Source organism: Sinohyriopsis cumingii, chromosome 3 (assembly GCF_028554795.1).
Source record: "Sinohyriopsis cumingii isolate HCF-2022 chromosome 3, ASM2855479v2, whole genome shotgun sequence".
Lineage (NCBI taxonomy): Eukaryota > Metazoa > Mollusca > Bivalvia > Unionida > Unionidae > Sinohyriopsis > Sinohyriopsis cumingii.
Window position 1 is genome coordinate 78546797 of NC_142963.1, and position 22541 is coordinate 78569337.

General features: G+C 35.6%; 1 protein-coding gene across 1 annotated transcript in view; it reads right to left on the reverse strand.

Moving 5' to 3' along the window:
* Positions 1–22541, reverse strand: part of LOC149803159 (uncharacterized) — a 255820-nt gene that overhangs the window by 164905 nt on the left and 68374 nt on the right. The window contains exons 10-13 of the mRNA XM_089952783.1: positions 20541–20652; positions 17541–17738; positions 16904–17128; positions 9299–9451 (exon numbers count right to left, since the gene is read on the reverse strand). Coding sequence (XP_089808909.1) covers positions 9299–9451; positions 16904–17128; positions 17541–17738; positions 20541–20652 — 688 coding nt within the window. The remainder of the gene's footprint in view (positions 1–9298; positions 9452–16903; positions 17129–17540; positions 17739–20540; positions 20653–22541) is intronic.

Genomic DNA, 22541 nt, shown 5'->3' on the forward strand with positions numbered 1-22541 from the left:
TCTAAAGTCACAAGTCAACAGACTTAGCAAAAATCCCACAACTGATATGCTGGGATTCAATAGACCAGCACAGAAATGATCATGGACAGAAACTGTTCAGCTTAACGAGGCAAGTGGTCTATGTTCCACTAGTGAGGACAGGGTCCAAATATCTCACAATAAATTTAAGGACAAAAAACATTTAAGGTCACAAAATTGCCAAAATTGAGTTGTTCCTTATGTACATCGCAAGATCTGGGCAAAAATGAACAAAACTTTAAAGGACCTGTTGCTAAAGCTCATGTTCCCCTTATCAGACTCATGGATGAATTACTGCACAATAAGTTATAAGTCACACCTACAAAGGTAAACAAACTGCTCAAGCCTGATCTTCATTACAGTTACCAACCTCTGTATGCACCTCAAAATAAGGTAACTGGCCTCCTGTTTGGATATGACCTAACTACAAAAGTCAAGAATATTCTAGACACACATCAGATGTTGAACAAAATATCTTGAAAGTTTCTGGCTTCAAATACTGGAAGAAATTCAATTTATAAAGGAGCTCATGCACTTCCCAAGTCTTTTGTTTTTCAGAGGGGGGGTCAGGTTCCAGCCCTATCAACAGGGACCACAGTGTCTCAAAAAGAGGATACCATACAACCCCTGTCAAGATATGTGAATAGATGCAGTGTCGTATCTTCAACAAAAACTTAAGTGGCAGTCCTCCCATTCACGAGAGCAGAGTTTCTTTCCAGCCTTATATAATAAGCAAGGTTAGTTGATGTGCTAAAAAATGACAGAAGATAGCCTCTGATGGATGGAATTTATCTACTTTGTAAGGTTATGGACTCAAACTTGATAGCAGCCCAGTCCAAACTTGTATTCAAAAACAGAAATATTCTCAAAGAATCCACTGTAATTACAACCAAAATTCATATACTGCTGAATAAAGGAATTATTGAGAGAATAAACTTTGCCTGTGTAAAGTACTTCTCTAGTGTATTCACAAGAGAAAAGCACAATGGGAGCATCCATGTTATACTCGACCTGCATGGTTTCAATGCACATAAAGTATATCACCATCTTAAAATGGATACAATAAAAACAGCATTGACCAAGGTTTACAAAGATTCTTATTTTGCCTCAATTGATCTGAAAGAAATGTATTACTCTTTTCCAGTTGACATGGCTTTCCACAAATATTTATAATTTCACTGAAAAAGACATTTTTATTTGTACAACTGTTTACCAAATGGAAGGGCATCTGCACAATGCATGTTTTCTTCCTTGCATAACATGGGTTATCTCACTGTTATTTGGAGGACAGTATGCTTCAAGGCTCAACATACTTAGGGTGTCAAAACAATGTCTGTCATACTGCTGCATTATTGGACAATTTAGGACTTACATTACAGCCCATACAAACTATCAACTTTGTGTAGTTCTCATTAATTCTGTAAATATAATGGTACGATTGACAGTGGGAAAGGCACAGGCATTGCTTTTTTGTGAATCGTATTGAAACAGAAACATTTGACTATTTGTGAATTAGCACAATGATAGGGACAATGGTTGCTAGTTAGCCAGTCTTAGAAAATGCCCCTCTCTGCTACAAACCATTGGAAAGGGAAAGATATATTACTAAAAATGCAAAAGGGCAACTATGATGCATCAATTTATCTTTCCAGTAATACTTAGATGCAATTAAATGGTGTATACAAAATGTCAAAATCAGTTTCAAGCCTATTTACAGAGGTAACCCAGATATTGTTATCAAAAGTGACAGTTCTCTTATGGGATGGGGAGGGGTAAATGAGACTGACATTGTTCGAACTGGTCGTTGCTGGAGTGGTAAGGAGAAAATGTGCCCATTATTGTTTTAGAATTGCAGGCCTGTTTCCTGACAGTAACGTCTCTTTGTGGATACAAATATAACATATACATTAGGATTTTAATGGATAATAATGAAGCAGTTACCTACATTAATAATAATAATAATAATAATAATAATAATAAAGACTTTATTTACAGAAGGTAACACAATTAGTTACAAAACTAATTACATGATGTGAAAAATCTGGCTTGACACTAAATAATTAAGCAATTCAAAAAATCAAAGTATCAAGCATGGAACATAAGCACAGGCATCTGTGAACACAAACATACATAAAATATAAAATATAAAATACCATCCTGCACTGAAAAATTGCACTGTGAAAATGATGCAAAATTACAGAAAAGCAGTCAGTATGTTTTATTAGACCTGTTCAATTGTCTAAAGATTTTATCCAATTGAGACACATTATGATAAGAAGAAATAACGAAATGGGAGGTAGGTAGAGAGTACTGGATCAAATGGCTCATGATATTTGGTTTTTGTGTATAGAAAGACAGATTTGGTTGAGTACTTGCTATCTTCCTGGGAAGAATAATGTAAAGCAGATTTTTTATGACGATGCAGAGTGATACAAGATTTGGATAGTTTGCTATTTATATGTTTTCCTCTAGACCTGATCCACATGCACTGCCCATTGAAGCTTTCTCTATGACCTGTTCTGGCCTAATTTTATATATATATTCCCCCTTTCAGTTTGATGGAACGTGTTCTTCAGAAGATAGTGGATAACAGTGCAGAAGTGTTTCTTGTAGCACCACTGTGGACAACACAGCTCTGGTTTCCCTGTCTATTGCAACTAACTGCTCAGCAATCATTCACTCTTCCACAGATTCACAGTCTGTTGACATTACATCTGGATCCACTCAAGGAACATCCACTGGTGCAAACATGGCTAGCTGTGTTTCACTTATCAGGAAAGCCTTCTTGTGTAAAGGCACATCAGGACAAGCTGCAAGTGTCATACTTGATTCTTTGAGAGAATCCACTGGGAAACAATAGTGGACACATCTCAGCAATGGTTGCCCTTTCAGCTGGGAAACATATATTTCTCCCCTGGATCCACCTGTAAATTCTGTCAAGGATTTCTCAACAGAGCATTTTGATTCAGGTTTAGGTTACAGGTCCATTAACAATTTAGCAACATTGAGTAGTGTTGTAGACCTATGTAAAATGATGTGTTTATAAAAAGATTTTTGAGAGTATTTTTCTATGTAGGCCAAGTTTGCCTAGGTAAGACATAACCTGTGATGTGAGTACAGTGCTTCAGCATCTGTAAACATTACTTCCCTAAAAGTGACTCAGAAATTAGTGACCCCTTTGGCCTTACTTAGTGGCCAAAAAGGCCAAACCTTGCATGTCATAAATGTTGGTGATATCACTAGATTTTCTAATAGAGTTGTTGTCAGAATTAGGGACCTTTTAAAGCAAAGTACACCTAGTTAGCATCTATCACAAATGACATTTTCTGCAAATCATGATAAAAGACTGATTTGAAACTTTAGAAGAGTATACCAGTAGAACTTCTTCCTTCTGGGGAAATGAGAAAACTACACAACCTCCTTTGACAGCTGTTGCTAAAAGTACCACAGCCAGCATCTAGGATGAAACTGTTTTTACTCCATACCTATTTCCAACCTTTTATTTTAAAAAGACCATTTGAACATTTTACAAAATGTATATATCTTGATAGTCTTTGCTACCCAAATTACAATATCCAAGTTACAATATCTATAATATGTATCTGAATAGTTTGAAATCAACACATGGTTTTTAAGTTTATCAATTATTTCTGCAAGTTATGTATATTTTTGTACAAGTTTTTGAAATTTTCAGAAAAAAAACCCTCTTTGTCCATTATATTATTTTGGACAGCATCAAACCAGTGTATCTCCCCATGGGTGTAAAATTGAGGTTAAAAAAAAATCTGACCCGTACTTTTTCGGCTTGAAATAAAATATTGCAACTTGCACAACATACTCTTTCTCTCTCTCTCTAACATACAAATAAACCAATATGCACAACTGATAAGCAAATGCATCGTCCATTCAAAGATTAATTGTATTAGTTTGTTTTTCTTTTAAAGTTGTACTTTTAACAGTCTCCTTATAATCTTTTTGAAGCAAGATTATAGACCAACACATTTACATAAGCCAATACAAAAAGCCAAATAAATCTTTTTTAACCAAATGGCAGTTAATTTACTTCCAATCATAAAATGTGTACTATCATCGGTTTCACTGTACTTCATCCTTGAACACATTTATAAAAAAATCATGGAAGATAATCATTCATCATCTTTATAATAAGTTACACTTGAACTTTAAGATCTTTCTTTTATTGCAGCAAAGTTAAAAACCAACAAAATCTGCAATGACCCCCTGACTTTGTAATTCAAATAACACATTTGTCTCGGCAGGTTTACTGATTTCTTTGTTCTGAAAGAATGTCATGGGTTATAATGTGTTCTCCAGATATCTTGTGGCGTACAAGGGCAGATTTTTAAAAAAATTCAAAAGCCCTGTCAAGAAAGGATTACTGACTTTTGCAGTCTTCGCAATCATGCGAACAGAAGTCACACCAGTAATCCTAATGGATGTGCTGTATTCCAGTCAAGGGAATTATTTTCTCCATTGTTTATTAAAGTTAGACCCACAGTATTCTTTTGTGTTCTGCTTCTTTCACTTTCTTTGCTAATGATTCTTAGGGAACGCCGTTTTAATCTGGAGATCACTTTCTAGTGCAACAAGCATTGAGATCTGACATCTTGTTGAGCTTAATGGAAATTGCGTGAGAGCTTGCGAGATTAGGGGAAGCTACTCAGTCATAACATTGCCTATGCTAGTCTGGTTCCCAGTTTCGAATGCTCCCCTGTGTTGCACTCCGCTATACGAATAAAGGAGTGCAACGCAAGAAGCAAACAAAGCAGGGAACCAGCCAATGCCTATGCTCGAAGTATAAACGATGCCATCCAACATCCAAAACACTGGATATTAAATAAATCCTGACTGCATTATCCAAATCCTTTGCATCAAAACAATGCACAGCAACAAAATGTGTGAGTCAATTTTCTCCAGCCTGCATCCCTGACACACAAATGTGCATAAAGGGAAACAATGATAAAACTGAAGCATGCAGCGAATCTACACAACTTAGCCAGCCATCTAGTGTGTGCCCTCAAGAGAAAGCTTCTACCGCTAGACTTTTGTGACATGGAAATACACCTTTCAAAAGGTCAAGTTTTGCTGAAATCTATGGAAGCTCTAAGGTCTCCCTTAGACAAAAAGATACATATCAGCATGTAAAGGTGAGATACATACCTAATGAGCATCTTTATCCGCAATATTTAAAAGTTTCTTTATCAAGTTCTGTTTTCTATAAATTACTTTTGTGTTTATCTAAAATATTTTATATTCTGAATATATTTTATACTTGAAAATGACAACTAGCAACAAATATATTTAATAAATGTAAGTGATATTTCAACAAAAAATACTTTCTCTTCATATGTTGATGACATTCAAAGTAATAAATGATTTCACTGATTAGTGTCTGTCTTTTTGAACACGGTGGCTCATTGGTTAAGGTGCTGGACACCTGACCATACGGGTGACAAACAAGTCCCAAACCAAAATACATGCTTACCACAAGCTTGCAGCAAGCTTACAACAAGCTAGCTGAGGGTGCACAAACTAGTAAGGGTGCTCACACAAGCTTGCAAAAGGAATTTCTCAAAGTCTGCACGCTTGCAAAATCTAAAGTTCAAGCTGACACAAGCTTGTAGAAGGAATTTTTTTCAAATCTGAAAGCTTACAAAATCTAAAATTTCTGTTGTTGAGATCAGTACTTCCTGAAATGTTGAAGAATGTGTCGTGACTAGATCATGCTCAGCATAAGAAACTACACAGTCAAATTAAAAGATGCTAATGCATCTGATAATGCACTTGACATAATATACATTTTCAATGTTACAAAAACGTTAAGAACTTGAATTACTTGTACTTAGCTGCTACATAAATAAAATATAGTATTCCAACATTTCTCTATGTTTAAATTAACTATGAACATTATTCATATATTTCCAAATAAACTGAATTATTACTCAACCTAGACAAAATATAAAATGTTATTTTTTCTGCAAATGTCTTTTTTCCAATTTTTTTTTTTTCAAAAACATTACACATTAGAGAAACTGTGTTCTTTAGCTTAAAGGAATTTCTTTAAGTGAACGTACAATCAATTAGCTATGCAGAATTTTGTCAGGAAATGGAAGAATGGATAAAGAATTCCATTTCGTAAAATCCTGTAAAATAGATAGTAAATGCTGATTGCAAAGTTATTTACATATTAACTTAATACAGCAAGGTACTGATGTCAATTACTTACAGATGATATTTAATGACAATGTATGCACCATCAAAATTAATATAGTCTCTGTAGATCTTGTAATATTAACTTCTGGCATGAAGTTTTTGAAAGAATTGTCATATATTTGTTTGAATGACAACCTGCCACCAGGAGATAAAAAACAAATTCTCAGTTAGTTTACTTACTAAATAAAAATTTAGAAATAGATACAATTTTTGTTTTTCTTTGAGAGAGAGATGCATCCCATTCTGCTAACAGTCTATCAAGGATCGAGTTTTGAGGATTTTGCTTGTTCAAAAAACAAATCAAATAATAAAAGCATGCAAGATGAAATGTGGTTTTCCACAACAGAGACTTAATTCGGTATCGAGGCATAAAGGTGGTACTTCCCCCTTTTTATGGTCAGCAGACTGGTTTATGAACTCTAAATATATACACAACATATTTGAGCCACAGAACACAAAACAACCATTGTAGCCAAGAGTTTGAAATTAGGTGCAATTTTCAAGGTTGAACCATCACAATTTAACTCATTCAGTAAATTTCATTGCCCACAAAACCAATATATGTGCAGTAACTGATCCTACAACCCAAGAGATAATCTGAAGTCATGGAGTTATCATGCTGGTGAGTAAACTCAAGAGTATATTTTGGCAGTTTTCAGGACTGCAGATTGGCGGTAGCGTACTGTTTCACGTTTACAATTTAAATACATTAAAAAAATGACCTTGTAATGTTGTTTCACCCAATGATTGAGATGACAACAACTCTACAGATCATTATTACTTATTGCTGCACTTGTCAAAGTCCACTAACTGATGCAATGCTGTCAGTTATCGACAAAAGGGTAATGAGATTACAAAATTAAATGCACGCTTGTCAATCTCATCTCTGTTATTCATAGGGTCTTTTATCCTCTCACATGTCAAATTCAACAATTGTTTAGAGGTTGTTACATTTAATTCTTTTCATCCTCAAAATGTCTTAAGGTGCCTGATCAGTTTCATCTGAATTTTTGTTTTCTTTAAAGTTCTGAGGTGCCATTCATTTGACATGAATCGTAGCCCTTTCAAAATGGATGGTAAAACTAAAATTAAGGAGCTCATTAAAGGATGATTTGGAATAACACTGATATTTCTTGGACTTGATACATGATTTTGGAATGTTGTACTAAAAATGAAATGCTTTTGCCAAAGAGGTAAATACCCTGTTTTTTCCCCTGGTTACATAGTACATGTTGCTGTAATCCATTTCAGTGGATGATACCTGAATTTTACCAGAAGCAGAGGATGCAGAATTTTATTCTGAGGATTTTGATTCGAAGAGGTGGTTAAGAGTAACTCAAGTGGCAAACATTCTTGTTTTCAGCTAATAGTTTATCATTTTCACAGATGAGAAAGGAAACCTAAACGTTTAACATCATCCTCCCCGAAATGGATTTCTACATGAAGTAAATTAGTAAAACATTTTCAAAGCCATTGTCACGTTTGCCAGCCCACGATTACGTAAGTCAGGAACAAAGGAATGGGTTAGCGCAATGAGTATGTCGACCCTGCACTGTTGTGGCGATTTTGTTTGTACAAGAACCCCCCCCCCCCCGTTAGGTGTTAACACTAGCATATAGATGTTAGAAGCTTTGTTCTAAGAACAAAGGACCCTCAACACTATTGTAAATCTCCCCGCTTCGACAGATGTCCTGAGGCTTGTCTGTTAAGCTGGACCGATTGGGGGTAGAATTGATATCCAATCAGAACTGAGGAAGGGTGGGGCCATCAATTCGAACCAGAACTTAACAGTCATTTGAACTAACAACGAATTAGTGATTTGTAAGCTGTCGTACTGGTAAAGCAGAATATACTCACTCCAAGGGAGCCACTCGTGATTTGGTGGGAAAACTCTTAGTACATTCTAAGGACAGAAAGCTTCGTAAAGGAAGCTTTTGGGGATAGAATAGTCAAGTCCCGAGTCTCAGAGAGACAGGATAGAAGTAGGCAGAGAACAAGCTTCATTGAAGGAGAAATAGAGAATAGAAGTAGGCGGGGAACAAGCCTCGTTGAAGGAGAAAGAAAGAAAGAAAGGAGGAGGAGAAAAGAAGACAAAAGGAGAAGAGGACAGGAAGAATCGGAGAACGCCAGAAGGAGGAAAGCAATTGGCGTAGTAAACACAGATGAGTAGAAACCAAGTACAGGGGAAAGCCATCTCACACTAAAATCACGTGATGAAATAGGTTGTCACATGGTCGAGAGGAAGCAGATTGGTTGAGAACTTAATATCATTTAATTTGTATTAAATTGTTATTCTTTTGCATTTCACCCTTGTGTTCTTAATAATTTAATTGTCGGTATTGCTGACTGCATATGGCGGCTCGGAGCTTTACCTCTCTCTATCACTAATTTCACTTCTTACAAAACAAGCCAGGGTGGGAATTCCACAGTAATTCAAATAAATATTGGGAGCACCCCACCCCAACGCATAACAGGGAGTCACATAGAACTTCACAGCCATACAGAACAAAAATATAAAGAGTTTCCTCAAACAGATCCCATTAATAATTAATGTTCACCATATATTAACATTTTCATTTTAATATTTGATATTACATATTTTTCACACATCAAGAGCTAGAAAAATGGAGGTATGTGACCATGTATAAAATAATTTAAACAATGCCATATCAGTTGTTTGCAAGCTTGCGCAGTTTCAAATCTAAGCTTGCCGCAACCTTAAAAAAAAGCTTGCGATTTTGGTATGGGTTGTGCCCATTCAGTAACCACTGAATCACTCACTGACAGAAGGAGAAAATTATTTATCAGTAGCAGCAGACTCTCCCCTCGGGACATACATACATACATACATACATACATACATATAATTTTGAATAAAAAAAATAAAAACTGGATCTAGTTGTTCAGTATAAATTCATCTCAAAATTTATTCCCTCAATATCCAAAACAAAGGGCCATTCTATCAAGTACCTATTCATTACATAAATTTGGAAAAATATTAAACTTGATGTAAGGTCAACTTTAGACCAAAGTGAGCCTACACCTTTACCTGGGAATCAGGAAAATTTGGGATGAATTGTGGGTCATCAAGTCCAAGATCTTTCACCACATTTGTAATGGTGGATTTCAATTCTCTGACAGAAATGGTCTGCATAAACTCCTCATGTTTTGCCAACTCCTTTATGCCACCCGCTTCCATGATCTGAAGATCAGTAGAAAAAAATGTTTCAACAATGATATTAACAAGAGCCATAGTGAGTGAATAAATATATCTTTATCTCTTCCACACCAAACAATTATGCCAGTACTAAAGATGAGTACTGTATTTATAGTATGTTTTCAGAAGGCAAATTATAATTATTTTTTGTCATCTGGAAATATATTCAATTCCTTAACCTGGTGACCAAGACAAACAGGGGAAGACAAATTTTCACCACCACCCCATTAACCCATATGATGTGCTGCCATGAAGTAAAACAACACTAGCACTACAGGAAATCTTTATTCCATAAAGTTTAAAACTAGTCTAATATACACAGTATATTGGCAACTTACATCTGTGTAGTAAAATCCATAGTTCATTAAGAACTGTACATGAAAAAGTCATGGGAGTGAGATCCGAAAAGAAGCCTCACTCAACTGTTCATACGGGGTTTTGGTTAATGACCATAAAACACAAGAAAGATCCCATGTAGGCATAAGAAAGCATGAGACAGGTCTCTACAACTCAAAATACTTAATAAAATCAACAAGATGCAAATATGAACCAATCATCGCACCTTGAGAGAATTTAAATATGTTAGAAATGGCAGTTCTATAGACCTTTGAAGTGGATAGAGAGCAATTTTTTTCAAAGAGAAACAAAAGTAATTCAGCCACAGAGGTTATAGAGGGGCAGCTAGCATCAACATGTTTCCTACTGTACCAATCACTGAAGTTTCTCCATCTGGCATCACAGACCTTGGATGTAGAAGCTCTCCTGGCCTAAATGATGCAACTGGCAACTCAACCTGAAAAGTTGTTCACTTGAGATGAGCCTAGCGTGACTGTGGAGAGTTCATGGGTTCTTGTGGAGGAGGAATACCCAGTGTTGTGACAGAAGATCCCACTTGAGAGGAAGAGACCTGGGTCAAGCAATCAACCGGTTGGGAAGATTGTTAAACCACGAGTGCTGAGGCCAAAGAGGGACCATGATGAGCAGTGGAAGTAATGACATTTTGCAGCACTTCAGGAATCAGTTGGAAGTGTGGGAAGGCGTAAGTGAACAGCCGATCCCGCTGAAGCTTGGACGCATCCACTGCCTAAGCTCCTTGATTTGGGACAGGAGAAACTTAAAATGGGTGTCTGTTATTGAGCCTGGTTTCAAATAGATCCACTAGGGGCCTTCCACACAGCAAGAACAGGGATTCCATAACAAAGCAGTGAAGAGAACATTGTAATGATGGCTCTGCCAGTTCTGGAGAGACTGTCCACCAAAATGTTCTTCTTGCCAGAAATATGCAGAACTCTGAGTATTATGTTCTCTGAGGTGGCCCAGCACAGAAGGTTCCAGACTTCCCAACAAAGAGAAGTGGCATGTGTAAATTGATGTCGGAGAAAAGCTACAATGAACATGTTGTCTGAGGAGACCATAACACATCAACCCCTTACTCTCTCGACGCTCCCTTGCATTGCTAGGTATATAGCCTTCGTTTCTAGGTTCTTTATCGGGGGGGGGGGTGTTTGTGTGCGTGATTTGGATGGGGTCAAATGTTCCTATAGAATTATACCCTCTGGTCCCAGAAGGGATAAGTACAGTCGAGCAAAGATGTTTATGCAAGGAAAAGACCAATGGCATGTACCAAAACTATAGCAGATTCCATGAGATAGAAGTAGTCTTAGCTTTAACAGCAAGAGAAACGTTGGATGAAATACTGTCTGAAGGCAACTTTATTGGATGATGGATGAAGCTACTGACATCACAATCCATCCGATAAAACATGATTTTGCATCTAAAACTTGTTGCTGATGGACAGTCATGTATTGTTTTGGTAGAAATATACATGTCAAAGATGGAAATTCTGACACAATTACAAATGCTATTGGAAACTTTTGTAAACAAAATGCATCTGTGTTGCAGCAAGCTTGTTGTGTTTCCATCAGATGGTGCTATTCTAAGGGAGGTTGGGGTGAATGGTGTGGTAAAACAGCTTAAAGGAGTGAATCCACATTTATCACAACTGACTGTGCCTCCCATTGCCTTCTTGCTGCTTATTATGGACTGCCAAACAGTGCAATGCCCTAGTTGATATTTGGGCAATTATAAATAAGATATAGAATTTTCATGAATATACTGCTTTAAGATATAAGAGACTGTTCTGGTGGCCCAAGTTGTTAAAACATCTGCCTCAGATGTGGATGATTACAGGTTTGAACCCCAGCCAAGTCTACCAATGACATAAAAATGGTACTAACAGCTGCCTGGCTTAGTGCTCAGCATTAAGGGGTTAGTGTAAGGACGGTTGGTCTGGTGTCGGGATAATTTGACTGGGTGGGACATAATGCTACATGTCTGGAGAACGATACCTTAGTGCTGTACATCACTACAAGCTGCCACATTGCAGACATGATAGTGATATGACTGAAATTTTTTAAAAGCTATGTTAAAAATCCAAATCATGAACAATCACACATAAGATATGAGATTTAAAAGCTAACATGAGAACTCCTAAAAAGTTCAAGTGCTGGTAGTAAGGGTCTTGAAAGTACAAAAGTGCTCTTCCTTATTTCCCTTGTCCTTAGCAAATAATGCAAGTGTGTCCCATAACTGAACACAAATCTGGTTTATCTAACAGCCTCATCTCCATAACAAAGGGAATTACTGGTTTACATGTTTATAACAGATCTGTACATATGAAGAAAAGTCTGTCACAGAAAATCTGACAATGCTCAATCTTATGGGTTAAAAAAGTCTGCGCTTTAGGAGCTGTTGCCAAGGTAACCAATGCAACTACTTTAAAAGTAAATTCTTAATGGTCAATGTATGTAAAGGCATCCATGAAATTAACAGCAGTAACCAATGTGTAAAGTCCTAAGTAAAGATATATCTAGGCTTAGCCGTATATCATTGAAATAAACCTCTCATAAATTTTGTGATAATAGTGGAAGACGTTCCCTGGATATACTGAATAATTTCAATTCATGTTGTACTGATTTTTGGGCAATCACAATACTATAGGACATTTTCAAATTCACAAGAAAGGACAAATAAAACACTATGTCTCCTACAGTAGAACAAAAAGGATTATAATTCCAGACAGAATTCCAGAAGACACCATCTCCTCTAGGCTGCCTCATATTGCTTCCACGTTCCTGAATGCCTATTGTCAGAGATGATGGTGATAGCCATATCTGGAAAGCCCCTAACAATGAGGAATTTCTGGACACTAGAACTCCAAGAATGTTGAGATGTCTCCATCCCACCACGAGGAAGCTGAAAATGGTCAAACATTGTAGTAATACAAGAAACCATGCTTGATTGGTCTAGGGGGAAACAACTAACAATGATATTTCTACCTTATTTTCAATAACCTTGTTTGACACGTTCCCAATAATCTTAAATGGCAGAAAGATACATGGAATATGATCTGACCAGAACTTGGAAAACATTTGTGTGACAAGCCCCTGGATCTGGTGCCCAAAAAACATCTGTAACTGAGCATTCAATATAGAGACAGATCAATATCAAGTTGTACCCAATGTACAGATAAGTGATTAAAAAAGTTCCCTTCTTAACATCCACTATGTAGAATCTAAAACACATCTAGACTAATAATCTGCTAACAAATAATATATCCATAGCAAATGAAAGGCGGTAATACAGATATTATTAAACAAGAGTTTTAAAATCTCTGTGCAGATTCAGCAATTTCTCACAGTGAGGTAATTGATCAAAATTCAACCCAATACCCCTGAACTACAAATAAAATATATTGGTCAGTAGTCATGACCATTCATACATTTGAGCAAGACATAACCTTTTGTCAACTACTCACTTCAGATACTTTTAAAATTTCCTTTGAAACATCATCTCCAAGAAAGAAGGTGTACATTGGGGTTGTGAGATTGCAATTCCTCAAATATTTATTTTTCAGAAAAGATATCAGCCTTACTATGGCTCTATGGTCTTAAATTAAGTAACAGAATGAGTGAAAACCAATCTAGGTTTGTAAAATTCAACATGATTTATTTCCTGAGAATAAAAAGTGGAATTTCAAAGGAACTTACAGCACTGTGAATTAAATTCCAGACAGTCTTAAAAGTCCAAAAGTTTAAAGTATTATGAATGAACTCCAGTGGTGTTCCAAACGAACTAAGATTCTGAATATTCTGATGTGCCAACAGTCTTGAATGTGCTATTGTACCAAACATCTTGATGTATCACAATGAAATAATCCAAAATTTCCTTTAATGAATTCACAATAATCTCAAAATAGTGATTCGTTCCAATAAGTATTAATGAGCACTTTGAAGTTCCAGTGAATAATTTACATAAATCATCTCAAATAAAAACTGAAAACAACATAAAGACCAATTCCACTGTGAATGTAAAGATAGGAATGAGTAACTCAGTAGTCTGAAGACATTTAAACCTATCTAATTCAGTCCAAATTTCCTTATTTCCCCTGGGTGGACACAATTTTTCACAATTCTGAGGTACTTTGTACCTATCAACAATATCATTCAACATATATATACACTGGCTTGTGCAACCAGTGTCAATTAAGACAGCTAATGATGGTTTAACATTCTCACCCCTTTCTGGGCAACTTGCATCCAACACAAGAGTCACTACAAGACTCGCTGTTATCAGACTGCATGCAAAACAATGCTCCAGCTAACTTACTATCATAGCTGCTACCTTGATCATCATACTGATCACAATCATCGGAGAACAAGCTTGCACTGGGTTTAATATCACCCAAGTTATCTATCTCATTAACCCTTTAGCTACGACTGTCACATCTAAGCGTCTACTGTAAATAGCTCCTGAACCCCACTGACACATATATGCATTGCCAATAAGCCTAGTTTACTACCCCAGTGTCGCTTATGTGCGTAAAATTCAGCAGTATTCGAAACCCCAGTGTTGCATCTATGTTGTATATGATGGAAAGCCCGATGGACAGAGAGGGAGAGTGAGAGAAGAAGGGTCAGGATCTAGAGTGGTGAAAGACCTTACCAGAAAAATAACAAACAAAAACCACCACATCTATATGGACAATTTCTTTTCAAATCCCCAATTATTTGAAGATTTACGTCGAGATGGACTGTTCTGTTGTTGTACTGTCCGAGAAAATAGGGAAAAAAATGCCAGAACCTTTTAAAAAAACCAGTGGTTTAAAAAGCCAGGGGGATATGAAAACTATGCAAAAAGAGACTCTGGTCTGTGTTGCCTGGAAAGACAAGAAAATTGTCCATATTTTATATAACAACATGGATCCCACACAGCTGTCCAGTGTAACTCGAAGAGAAAAAACCGGACGACGAAAAGAAGTAACTTGCCCAAAAGTTGCAGATGAGTATTCCAAAAACAAAGGGAGTGTGGATATTGCAGACCAAAACAGAATGCAATACAGTTCTCGTCGTAAAGCAAAGAAATGGTGGAAATATCTTTTTTGGTTTCTCATTGATACAGCGATATGTAATGCCCTGATATGTATGAAAGAGTCACCAAACCACCAGATCAAAACCAAGTCCAGAAAAGAAAAGAAAAGAACACAGCTTGAATTTAGAATGAACTTGGCCAAATGTATGGTTGCTGGCTTCCAGGGAAGTAGGAAAAGAAAAGCTCTGTCCAATGTTGATGCTGAAGGTTTAAGGCACTGGCCAGGACGGTTCCCAAAATGTGGGAGATGCAAGATGTGTGTTAGGGAAGGGAGGAGACATGAAGTTTTCATAGGATGCAAACAATGCCAAGTACAATTATGTGTGGATAATGACTGTTTTGAGAGGTACCACTCTCATCTTTTTAATTAGAGTGTGGATTTCATTCATGTTTTTATATGTACATATGTAAATATTGGATTTATTTTGTGTTATTCAATACAGTTTATATGACTGGGATTTCTTGTATGATGGGATGTAGGAGTATTATGTAGTGAAAATATATGAATAACAGACACTATACAAGGTAAGCTGTTTTTTACTTCACTGAAATCCTCCAAAAAATAATGAAATAATGAATATAAATGTAACCATGTTTTTATTGTCAGTTTCTGTAGTCAGCCATGATGATGCTCTAGTATTCAGCCTAGCAACCAGCCTCAGTCATCTCAGTAACTGATATGATAGCACTCAGCAGTAGTGAGACTGAACAACAGCTGTAGTAGCTAAACAGTTAAGCTCAGTGCCAAGAAGTTTACTTTGAATGGAATAGAAACAGAGTCTGGTTGCATGTAGGTAACACATTTCAATCATTTAGCTACATTCTGTTCAAATCAGTGATGTTCGTCAGCATTGCACCATAATGTTTTGGCCATCATTGCCATTTGCATTACTTTTTGAAGAAAAAGTTGCCAACTTTAATTTCTGTTTCGGTTTAACGCTTTGTGCAACATCACTGGGTTCAAAACCCAAGAATCATCCATCATTGGAGTCAAACAACAAAAGGACATTGTCCTTTTTCTCTTCCCTTTCAGAGGCAGCCATTTTTACTCACAGATAGAACAAGGCCCAAAAGGCAACTCTCTGAACTTCATTCAGTCCTCAAGCTATTAAACCCTAAAGAAACAATAAATGACAAATAAAAACCAAAATGAAGCAATGACAATGTTGTACTTGCCACATTAGAGAATAAGCAAACAGTAGGAAATATTGAATGATTAAAATTTTTCATGTGTATATATATCTACCACTGCTCCATGTGTCCTGTGCTATGCACAGGTACTAACATCTGTCTGTGCTGAAATAACTACAACTGATTTGACAATGGTGCATAGGTTATATAATTTTGGTCACATGATCCTTTTTGTTTATGGAACTTAAATAAAGGCAGCAGCTAAGATGAATGCATCTGGAATAACATGCTACTTATACACAAGACCAGAAAATAATGACCATAAAATGGCAAGCAAAATAAAATGAGATCATCCTGAAAGTAGTTGATTATTATAATCAAGACAGGAAAAGAATGAAATGAAGTTGGACTGCATGTATATACATATATATTTAGTATGCTACATTTGACACTGCTGTAAACGAGGTTCAAAGGTTTAAAAAAATCATCTTGTTTGCTAGCAAGCATTTATCAACTCAGAAACCTGTGATTCAGAAGCATTTATGACAATAAAATGATGTAAGAAAAAAAAAGAAATGTGTAAGATGCATTCTGATTGGCATTTGACAAATCTGTCAAGTGCCAGAGGGATTACACGAGATGGAAATGGCCGTGATTTGTATTAAGAACATGATCAACCAGGACATATCTAAGATTCACAGTATGTTCATAAAATCTTAAGCAAACTGTGACCTGGATACTATTTGTGTGAACAGGAACAGAAATTACTAGGTCCTCAAACACACATTTTTTTAAAAATTATCTAACAATTATCACATTCATTTAAATGGAATATACTCTAAAGTAGGAGGGGGATGATGAAGGATAAAATACAACCTTCCCAGCCAGCCTTGCCAACACTGCAGCTTTATTCCCTTTGTTTGTCATGCCCATGTCAATGGTTTCTTTGATTGCCTGAATATTATTCAGAATGTCTCTCCCAGGGATTTCACCTAATTTCTTCATGGGAAGCTTTGCAATATCTCCTCCAAGTTCCGTGAGAGTGGCAGAATCTAAAACCACTCCATCTCCACCAAAACACTTCCTCAAAAAAGTCTTCTTCTGAAATTGAAAAAAGTTTATATTCATAAAAGTTATATTCATAGATTGCAACCAAAATTTTTAATTTGCCTTCAATGATCGAATGACTGAATCAGTTTCAAATTTCAATGTTGTAGAAGCAACTTTAATTTAAGTGTAGTTTGGATGTGTTTGACACATAAGAATCCAATTTCTTCATCTGGTTATGCAAAATTATCCCTCTCCCTAGAGTCCCACTCCAAGAGGCAAGAGCATATTTTCAAAGTGTTGGCAGGATACAGACCCAAAAGACTAACAATAAAACACTTTTCACATTTCTAGCTTTAACAATGTAGGACCAGTTCATAGACATTTCACAATTATGTAAATAGGACCATTTGAGTGGAGGAATAATTACTGAAATAATTATTGATATAAATTAAATTCAACTTGCCATGTTAACTGGTAAAGCTAAAGAATCCTTCAGGAACTGCACACAGCTTGGTTCACAGGTTTCATTCTTGGGAATTCCTTCGAGGAATCTTGCAGAAAGGGTGGAAATGAATCCACCCATATTTTTTAAATCGGAGCAAGTCACATTGGTTGGGTCACGTGGGGCTTCAAAACATCTCCGTTTAACAGATTCAGCAACCTGTAAAATAATTAATAGTTTCTAAGGTTAAAATTAAACTCCCATAAGAATTTTCTTATTAACAAGGTGCAGTACGGGGGTGGGGGTGGGGGGGCCAACCAACCTAAGGTGTGCCAGACATGGGTGAAAAAAATTGCGCAAAAATACATGGAACCATTGGAATGACCAACAAACATTAACAAAAACTTTATATGACACATATTTTTTTTATTTGCTATTTTATTTGATTTTTTAGTCAGAATATCGACAACTCATGACATAGCAAAGGGGTGAATAAATGATGCAAAAAAAATAAATATACAAGGTCGTTAGTACTGACAAAAGATATTGAATATGTAGTTGTTTATTGATACTGAAATTTAATTCTTTGGTGATGCCTCTTCGATGTAGCTGAATTTTTTATTTTGTTTGCTACATGGTGTAAGACTTCAAGATAAATATCAAAATATTTTCCTGCAGCTGACACTTAAGAAAATTCCTTTAATTCTCATGTATCAAGACTAATTGATTTAACTGGTCAAGTTTTTTTTTCCTCATTTGCTATTTTCTCTTAATGTGATAGCTTGAAGGTTTCAATCCTTTTTTATCAGAGTTAAGATGATCAATCACTAGACCATCATCTATCATACCACAGAAGGACTCATATCAATCTGTGAGAATTATACATTTTTTATTTTCTTACTGAAAGGAATTACAATACCGATTTGCATGTAACCTGTACTGATCCCTTCACCAATTGGTTTTTTAAGTCGACAATGTTGTATAACACCTGTTCTCTTGCTACATAATTAGTAAGTATAGGGTACTTCACAAATTTATCAATGTTATTGACTTCAGATATTGCTTGTTCCATTATACAATAGTTTTGTTTCTAATATCATTTTCCTTACTTTTAACATACCAAGCAATATAATCTTCAGTGTCTTTGATTTTTACATTGTCACATTGCATTTGTTATCTCAAAGTATTTTTTCAACACATGATATTTTCTTCTGTCACAAGCTACACATAACTGTGTTTTCCCCTTGACACCCACCTGACACTTTACAAATGGTAGAGGAAGGTATTTCCTTTTCTGACACTTTGTAAATGGATACCAGCATAGTAACTGCGTGAATTCTTTCCATATTGGATAGGCGACCCCATCATCAGCCACTTACAACTATTATATGTCTGATTTAACAATATACTATTAGCAAAAGTCTAATTAGATGAAAGATCAATTAGACATAAGGTATAATATATATTAAAGAAAAGTAATTCTATAGCATGGGTCGATGGGATAAAGCTAAATTACTACAACAATAATATCAAGATCTCACTGGGAACACAATCACACTACCCAAACAAAAAATATATTTAAATCTCATTAAAAAAAATTGCAAGGTTACTACAAGCAACACAAGATAAGTTTATAAGGTTATTTGCAATTGAGCCATCAACATCAAGATTTGATTTTGACTGACTGAATGATGATAGAAAACGAATACCACTTGCACTACAATTGTATGAAATTAAAAAAAATTAAAGAAGGAATTTTACAATGATGCTGTTCATGTTTGGTCTAAGTTTAAAATAAATAGTGATGGAATATTTATAGAATCAACAATGAATCAAAGTTTTGCTCATAAAATAATACAAAATCTACAGGACAAGAAGATGTATTTTTTCAGGATAAAATTTATAGCTGAGCAACGAACACCAGTTCAGTTGTGACTCAATTACATAATTGTTTCAGAGATCAAGTGGTGATGGAAAATTCCCAGAATTTTCCACACTTTCAACAATATTTACTAAATTCAGGGATTTTAGAGAGTCAGAAAATATTATCATTGCTCCCAACTTTTCCTGTTTACCCGGTAGCATGGAGACCCTGAGGACATTATATTTCAATGAAAATGTCACTATCAAAGAAGCACAAAATATCCCTAATAAAAAGTATATGGGAAAAAACATCTCAGTCACATTCTCCTCTATGAAAATAGTGTTTGGGTCAAAATGTCCTTGGTCAAACTGGTTTTGGGTCAAAAAGACTTGAAGCCTTCCCAGTAGATGTTAGCTCTTGTTAGTGCTTTCATGAATGAGGGACACAACTGGGAATCATACTGACAGTCCTACCTACTAATGTCTACAGAGTATGACAATGATCTTGACGTTTATAAAGTTTCAGCTTAAATCCATCACAAACTGCAACTGTACTTGTGCATACAACATAATTCTGGATGGACTATAACAACTGAGGGATGAAAACTCCTGATTATCACCTAAAATACATAAAGACAAAACTGATTTTACAGCATCATCAAAAAAGTAGGAAAGTGATAAACAACAGGACTCTATTGTACTGCCCACAGATGAAGAAAAAAAAGTTAATTTTCTTGCTGACATTGAAGATAATAATCCAAATGCATAGGAAGAATAGTTAGAAGATTTTAGACTAGGAGGGGATGCATCTGGGGAAAACAGAGAGATGCAGTACTTCTTTTTTGTTCTAGTAAAAAAAATATGAATGTATTTTATACTTTGATGGAAGGAAAAAAAGAGTCCCATGCATTCTCAAAAAAAAAATGATTGGTATTGTGATAGTGTTTATGCAATCTGCTGCAGTTTCGGTTTTTTAAATATTAATTTTTGTTTCAAACCAAGAGTCATAGAGCGCAGAAACCTTTTGCTGCACCAAACACATAAGAAGCTACCCGAAAATGTGATAAATGTAATAAAGAGACAGAAATGACATCATTTCCTTATCTCCACAGTGTTCAAGTCTTCTAAATTAAAAGAAATCATACCACAGAAACATACCTTTATTGATAGAAGTCCTTCATCAAGTGCTTCAGCTACCATGGAGCAATTCAAAACCTGCGCTGCTTTAAATAAGTAGTCATCACTCAAGCACGAGGATAGTTGTCCCATCCTGAATCAAGATAAAAATGTATCAATAGGGACAAACTCATGTCAACCAGCTACAAGATGTTATTTTTAAAAGAGAAAATACTAACTTTGTACATATACTGTTAAAAGTGAACAGATTTAAAATATTCATCTAGTTGGTACCATTGCAGAAATTATGCAAGGTCAATCTCAAAGTCATTTCACTGAAATCTGAAAACCTGGAAATGCCTAGAGATGCCAATTAAACAGCATCCTAATTTTCACTAAAAGTTTCAACAATTCTGCAAAATTAAAAATGGATGGCTTCTCCAAAATGTCTTCCTCATATCTCTCCTTTCTATTAATACAAAACCATTAACAACTAAAACGACTGACCATCATAAAGGATCCTTCACTGAGATATAATGGAAAGAACAGTATATTATATGCCTATCCCATTTTTAATAGTTCCCCTGAGAGGTATAGACATAATTATTGCTATTATAGGTGGCACAAAAGCATAATTTGGGCATCAAAGGTGTAATCTATATATTACATACCAGAATATAAGCACATATTAAAAAAAATAATTATTTTGGCAAATGGTTCTGCAGCTGATAAAAATTCTTTTTACAAAGAGCAAAATCCATATGGATTAGAACCAGAATACAAACACAAAATATGCTGAAAAATTATTATATTCAGCATTCCCTTTATACATATGTAATTTTCACTGAATGATCATGAACAGGAATTCTGCAATGAGCACAATCATGCACGTGGATGCATTATATTACTATCACATTTTTCTACTGAAGTTTGTAAAGTGGTGTTGATTTGTCCTTTTTCTGATCTGACACGTCTTGAAGCTTGAAAGAATCACCTGCTCTAACATTTTCCATCACATCACAACTCACACCATAAAGTGTTTCACTAAAGAACTGGCGCCATTTTCTTTAAAATTACTGACCAGTCTGCTAACTGATTAATTGATCAATATTAACGAATCTGTGAGGAAAAGTTCATATGTGAAAAACCCATCCATTTTCTTGGAAATAGGTCATATACAGTTGCTATAAATAACAAATAGAGAAAGTACTCTTAAGCCATTCTTACACAGCAAATTCATTGCTTTATTTTGATTTTGTAATGTACTTTTAAAAAAAGTACAATCCATATATAGGCAAGCAAAAGATGTAATTTCATGGAAAAAAAGCATAATGATTACGCCAAAAGCATAATGGTTGGCATGTATGATATGTGCATTTGTAAGGTATGGTTGACTGAAGATTAGTGACCATCACATCTCTATGAACTGAACCTTTGGTCATGGTATGTCTATTTAAATTAACATTTACTGTGCAGGAACCATTATGTTTTTAATTAAATTTCCCATGACCTTGACTTTAGGCCTCTATTCTCCAAAATCTACAGGTTTCCTTCTCAATGTTCAGGCTGATCACAAAGTTTGACACCAGTACCAATTAGGATGTATATGCTCCGTTACTACATGCAAGATAAATTAAGATTGTTACTATGAATTATCACGGATCACAGGATCCACATAACACATTAACCCAAGCGACGACTTAAAGGGCCAGGAGGTAATAGCCTACTGCCAGTGTCATTGTCATGCATGATACACTGAAGTGGGTGGTATTATAGAAAGGTAGACAGATGTAGCTCTACAATGATACCAAATAATCTGGAATATCTAGTTATACTACAAAATACAGATTTTAAAAAAACTCATTTTTTGGACTCAATCAGAATCAGATTTTGTGTCCGGATTTTAGACTTTTTGGTCTCAAATCTAAGGCAAACCGGTATGAACTGCAAACAGACAGATGAGCCTTGCAAAAAGTAGGATAAGATGGGCATTTGGAATAAAGAGTGGTCTCCATACAAAAATAATGGCTCCGTTACTTAAGA